This window comes from Triticum dicoccoides, chromosome 3B, assembly GCF_002162155.2.
Source record: "Triticum dicoccoides isolate Atlit2015 ecotype Zavitan chromosome 3B, WEW_v2.0, whole genome shotgun sequence".
Lineage (NCBI taxonomy): Eukaryota > Viridiplantae > Streptophyta > Magnoliopsida > Poales > Poaceae > Triticum > Triticum dicoccoides.
The window spans coordinates 544,023,934-544,028,731 of NC_041385.1; the positions used below are offsets into that span (position 1 = coordinate 544,023,934).

The 4,798-nt window shown below is 48.4% G+C and overlaps 1 protein-coding gene across 2 annotated transcripts; it reads left to right on the forward strand.

Moving 5' to 3' along the window:
- Positions 1-1,505: 1,505 nt before the first annotated feature.
- On the forward strand, positions 1,506-4,123 carry LOC119276987 (heat stress transcription factor A-4b-like). 2 transcript variants are annotated; one of them, XM_037558182.1, is made up of 3 exons: positions 1,506-1,930; positions 2,628-3,740; positions 3,963-4,123. In XM_037558182.1, the coding sequence occupies exons 1-2, from the start codon at positions 1,718-1,720 to the stop codon at positions 3,738-3,740; spliced, it is 1,326 nt and encodes a 441-aa protein (XP_037414079.1). In that variant the 5' UTR covers positions 1,506-1,717; the 3' UTR covers positions 3,963-4,123. The 2 variants fall into 2 exon arrangements, with proteins under 2 accessions (XP_037414079.1, XP_037414078.1); XM_037558181.1 differs by lacking the exon at positions 3,963-4,123 and having other exon boundaries at positions 1,507-1,930; positions 2,628-3,961.
- The last annotated feature ends 675 nt before the right edge of the window (positions 4,124-4,798 follow it).

Here is a 4,798-nt window from a genome sequence, read left to right on the forward strand (position 1 = left end):
TATTAATGAGAATCCCGGAATAAGGGGACACGATCTCTGCTTTGACAAGACGTGCCAAGGGAATCGCCTCGCTAAACACGCTAGGGTGGGACAGTAAAACGAATAAAGGCTTGATCGTGGTGTGATGTCACACTACGGAATACGTCAGCAGATTAGATTTGTGTAAATATTATTCTCTCTACGGTGGTATGTGGAACTTATTTTTACAGAGCCGGACACTATCCTTGTGTTCAAACATCTTCTATGAAGTATTCGGAGGAGGAACCCGCCTTGCAATGCCGAAGACAATTTGCGTGCCGGACTCGTCGTCATTGAAGCCTGGTTCAGGGGCTACTGAGGGAGTCCTGGATTAGGGGGTGTCCGGATGGCCGGACTATGACCTTTGGTCGGACTCCCGGACTATGAAGATACAAGATTGAAGATTTCGTCCCGTGTCCGGATGGAACTTTCCTTGGCGTGGAAGGCAAGCTTGGCGATACGGATATGTAGATCTCCTCCCATTGTAACCGACTCTGTGTAACCCTAACCCTCCCTGGTGTCTATATAAACCGGAGGGTCTTAGTCTGTAGGACGAACACCAATCATACCATAGGCTAGCTTCTATGGTTTAGCCTCTCTGATCTCGTGGTAGATCTACTCTTGTACTACCCATATCATCAATATTAATCAAGCAGGAGTAGATTTTTACCTCCATCGAGAGGGCCCGAACCTGGGTAAAAACATCGTGTTCCTTGTCTCTTGTTACCATCCGCCTAGACGCACAGTTCGGGACCCCCTACCCGAGATCCGCCGGTTTTGACACCGACAGCGGGTGACACCATCGGGGCTCCATGTCCCTGGTCGCGACCTCCACCATGTTTGCAACAAGCACGCCCACCGCCACAGACGCCATCAGCACGCCCTTCACCGGTCTGCCGCTTCCTGAGCTTTTCCTTCTTTGCGGCCTTTGCTTTGTCGCGACGATTTTGCCGCGTCGCCGAGTTGATCTTTCGGGTGAGGGTGTTGTTGGGATCCTGCTGCACCTCCACCACCTCCAACTCCGGCATGCTATCGTGTGGTTCCATGCGTCAGCGGCGGGAGGGGGGAAAAGAGTGGGAAAAAGGGTGGAGAGCAGTGGGATGGAGGAAGAGAGTGGGGATTTTGTCGAGGAAACAGGGCGGGCAGCTATAAAAGCGCGGGCTCCGTCTTCCTTTTAGGTGGGTCATGGGTGTAAGAGTCCGACGTGTCTTGTGTCTGAACTCCTACAAACCTATATTTGGTTCCTGTTTATGGAAAAGATATGGTTCGGATTGCTCAGGGACCGATACAAACCCGTTTTGTATGGCTTTCAGTGTCCGGACCGCGCGGTCTGAAATGTATTTGAGCGGTTAAAGGATGGAGTAATAAAAGTAAATAATATGTGCGTCCTTCGCCATGTGGATGTGGTGCTAGGCGGCTTTGCCGCAGCGCGTATTCATTGAGCAGTCCCTGCTTACCTAACCCAAGCAGCCAACGAAGCCGCGCACTTGGGGCTGGATCCACCCCGTCCCCACCCCGTCTCCAACGCTAACCTTCTGGAAAATTCCGCTAATCCAAGAAATTCTCGCCCCCCAACCCAACCCCCAACCAACCAACCAAACCCAACCGAAGAAGCCGAGCCGAACCCCACTCCGCCGATCAGCCGCTATGCGCTGAGGCCGAATCGCCGCAGCCCGAGGAGGAGAAGGGGGTGGAGGGGATGGAGGGGAGTGGCGGGTCCGCGTCGCTGCCGCCGTTCCTCACCAAGACGTACGAGATGGTGGACGAGCCGGCCACGGACGCGGTGGTGGCGTGGACGCCGTCCGGCACCAGCTTCGTCGTCTTGAGCCAGGCCGACTTCTGCCGGGATCTTCTCCCCAAGTACTTCAAGCACAACAACTTCTCCAGCTTTGTGCGCCAGCTCAACACCTACGTAAGGAGAACAACTTCACACCCACCCTCCCCCTCTCTCCTCCGCCCAATCTCTGTTCCGCCGCTGGAATTGGGGCCTGGCCGAAATGCGTGGCGGTTTCTTGTGCTGACATGTGAGGCTATGAGCCAAGGAGGTTGTGTGGGTTATCGTGGAATTCGGTTCAGTTGGGCAAATAATCTGCGATTTAGAACGAGTGCTTGTGATTTATTGCTCTTGTGATCCAAAATACACTTTATAGGTAGCTGCTTAGTGTGCCGGATTATGTAATTTGTCATTTTACTTGGCATACTTTTAAACAACAGAGGTCAACTCTTGATTTGTTCTATATGTGAAATTCAACTAACTTCGTTCAGTACTATCTCTTCTTGATCCCGTGGCTGTTTGACAAATAAAATCTACCACACTCACTTCCAATGTACTTCCTCCGTTCCTAAATGCAAGTCTTTGTAAAGATTTCACTATGGACTACATACGGAGCGAAATGAGTGAATCCATACTCAAAATGCATCTATATACATCCGTATGTGGTTCATAGTGGAATCTCTACAAAGACTTATATTTAGGAACGGAGGGAGTAATTTGTTTCCCTTCTGTTGCAGTACATGATTTATTTTAGCCTTGGTAATGGTAATGCATGATACCTCTTATGCGAATGTGAGGCTATTCTAATATTTGTCACCTACTCGTTCTTATATAGGGCTTTAGGAAGGTAGATCCAGAACAATGGGAATTTGCAAATGAAGAATTCATACGAGACCAGCGGCATCGGTTGAAAAATATCCATAGACGCAAGCCAATATTCAGCCATTCATCACATACTCAGGGTGCCGGACCATTAGCTGATAGTGAAAGGAGGGACTATGACGAGGAAATTGAGAGGCTCAAGTGTGATAATGCATCACTGAAGTTACAGCTTGAAAGGAAGAAAACTGATATGGAGAGTAAAATGAAGGCTTTGGAAGACAAACTATTTGCTATCGAGGATCAGCAGAAAAATCTTATATCTTATGTCAGAGAAATTGTGAATGCACCTGGATTTTTTTCTAGCTTCGTAGAACAATCTGATCATCAGGGAAAGAAGAGGAGACTGCCTAAACCAATTTCATTCCATGAGGATACAAGTACTCAGGGGAACCAGATTATGCATTGTGACTTGGTCAACTCACCAACTCATGAACTTTTTAGGGCATCATTTGACAAAATGGAATCATCCTTAAATTCCTTGGAGAATTTCTTCAAAGAAGCGAGCGAGGCATTTGGTAATGATGTTTCATATGATGGTGATGTCCCAGGTCATTCTTCAGCTGTTGTTCTTACAGAGCTCCATTCATCTGCGGAGAGTGAGCCCCTCCATTCATCTGCGGAGAGTGAGCCCCATGAGCAATCACCTCCGTCCATGATGCATACTTGTTCAGCTGGTGTAGGAGATTCACACTCTTCTCGCGATATAGCAGAGTCCGCCAGCTGTCCAGAGAGTCCTCCGCTTCCCGAAGCTCATTCTCGTGCAGATTCACGAGCTAAGGTCTCCGAGATAGATGTCAATTTGGAACCTGCTGTTACAGAAACTGGTCCATCGAGAGATCAACAACCCACCCAAGACCCTCCTGCTGATGCAAATGATGGATTTTGGCAGCAGTTTCTTACCGAGCAGCCTGGGTTGTCCCATGCACACCAGGAGGCCCAATCAGAACGGCGAGACAGAGAAGCAAATCAAACAACAGCAGGAGACCGCGGAAGTTTTTGGTGGGGCAAGAGCGTCGAACAGATGACAGAAAAACTGGGGCATCTCACCTCAGCTGAGAAAACCTGAGTATGTATTTCTCATTTCTTGTAGCTGAAAAATGACCAGTACAGAAACATTAGGACGATGGCACCTCCCAGTGAGATATGCCTACTAACATTTACTTTGCAGTGTATCATAATTGCGTGCTTAGATTGTTGCAGACTATGTGCTATACTACCTTGATATACGTTCATATTTTGTTAGCTACACGTTCAGACACCATTGTCAATGACTCGTGATATTTTTCAGATTTGTGGTTCTTTTGTGACAACTACGCGTTGCAGTTCAGAGCTGTTGCCTGTTGGAGGGTTTTTATTTTTATTTTTGTGCATGTTGCCAGCTATTTGAACCATGGTCAAGAATTTCCTTGTTTGTGAAACATGAACCCTTGTTATTTCTTGCCGTAGTGGCTTCAGATGATCAATGATATTATGTCCATGGTTCATTTGATTTCTTGCGTTGTGTCATCGCCATCAACGTTTGCTGCTTGCCTGCTCCTGAGGCTTTTGTGCATGGCGCCTTTTGTCCATGGCGCCTTTTGTGCATCAAGATGTCCCTTGGCTGCTTTTCCCTGATGCTTCAGCAAATCTGCAGCTGCCTCGCCCTGGATTACGCAGGGTAGTAATAAAATCAGCAAAAGGATCCTTTGCTGCTTGCCTGCTCCTGTTGCTATGGCTTGGCTCAAAACTGGGACCTGGCTCGCTGCCCCTGCCCTTCCCGTCATGCATATAGTCACTACAGTGTGAGGACTGGAGGAGAGATATTTTCAAGTCATCGACGTTTCCTGGCACTGGAAGCTTGCAAAATTTTACAGATGCGTTGTAACACTCCGCTAGTTGCATGCAAACTCTGGTCTCGAGTCCCTGTATCAAAGGGTAGAACAACCAGCTGCTCTGGCGGACATTTCTTTCGCTTCGATCCAAAGCATGGCAGACTTATTTGTGCTAACGCCGCGTGATACTTGCAAATTGTGAATCGTATCCGATCTTAAGCTATGCCTCCTTAGGGCATATTCAACGCTCGCTCACCCCAAAGTTTTCTCCCGCATCCGGCCGGAGCCGGTCATCCAACGCTACATGCAAACC

Coding starts and splice junctions, on each gene's coding strand:
- LOC119276987 (XM_037558182.1), top strand. CDS start 1,718: ATGGAGGGGAGTGGCGGGTCCGCGTCGCTGCCGCCGTTCCTCACCAAG. Junction 1,931..2,627: donor TGCGCCAGCTCAACACCTAC/GTAAGGAGAACA, acceptor GTTCTTATATAG/GGCTTTAGGAAGGTAGATCC.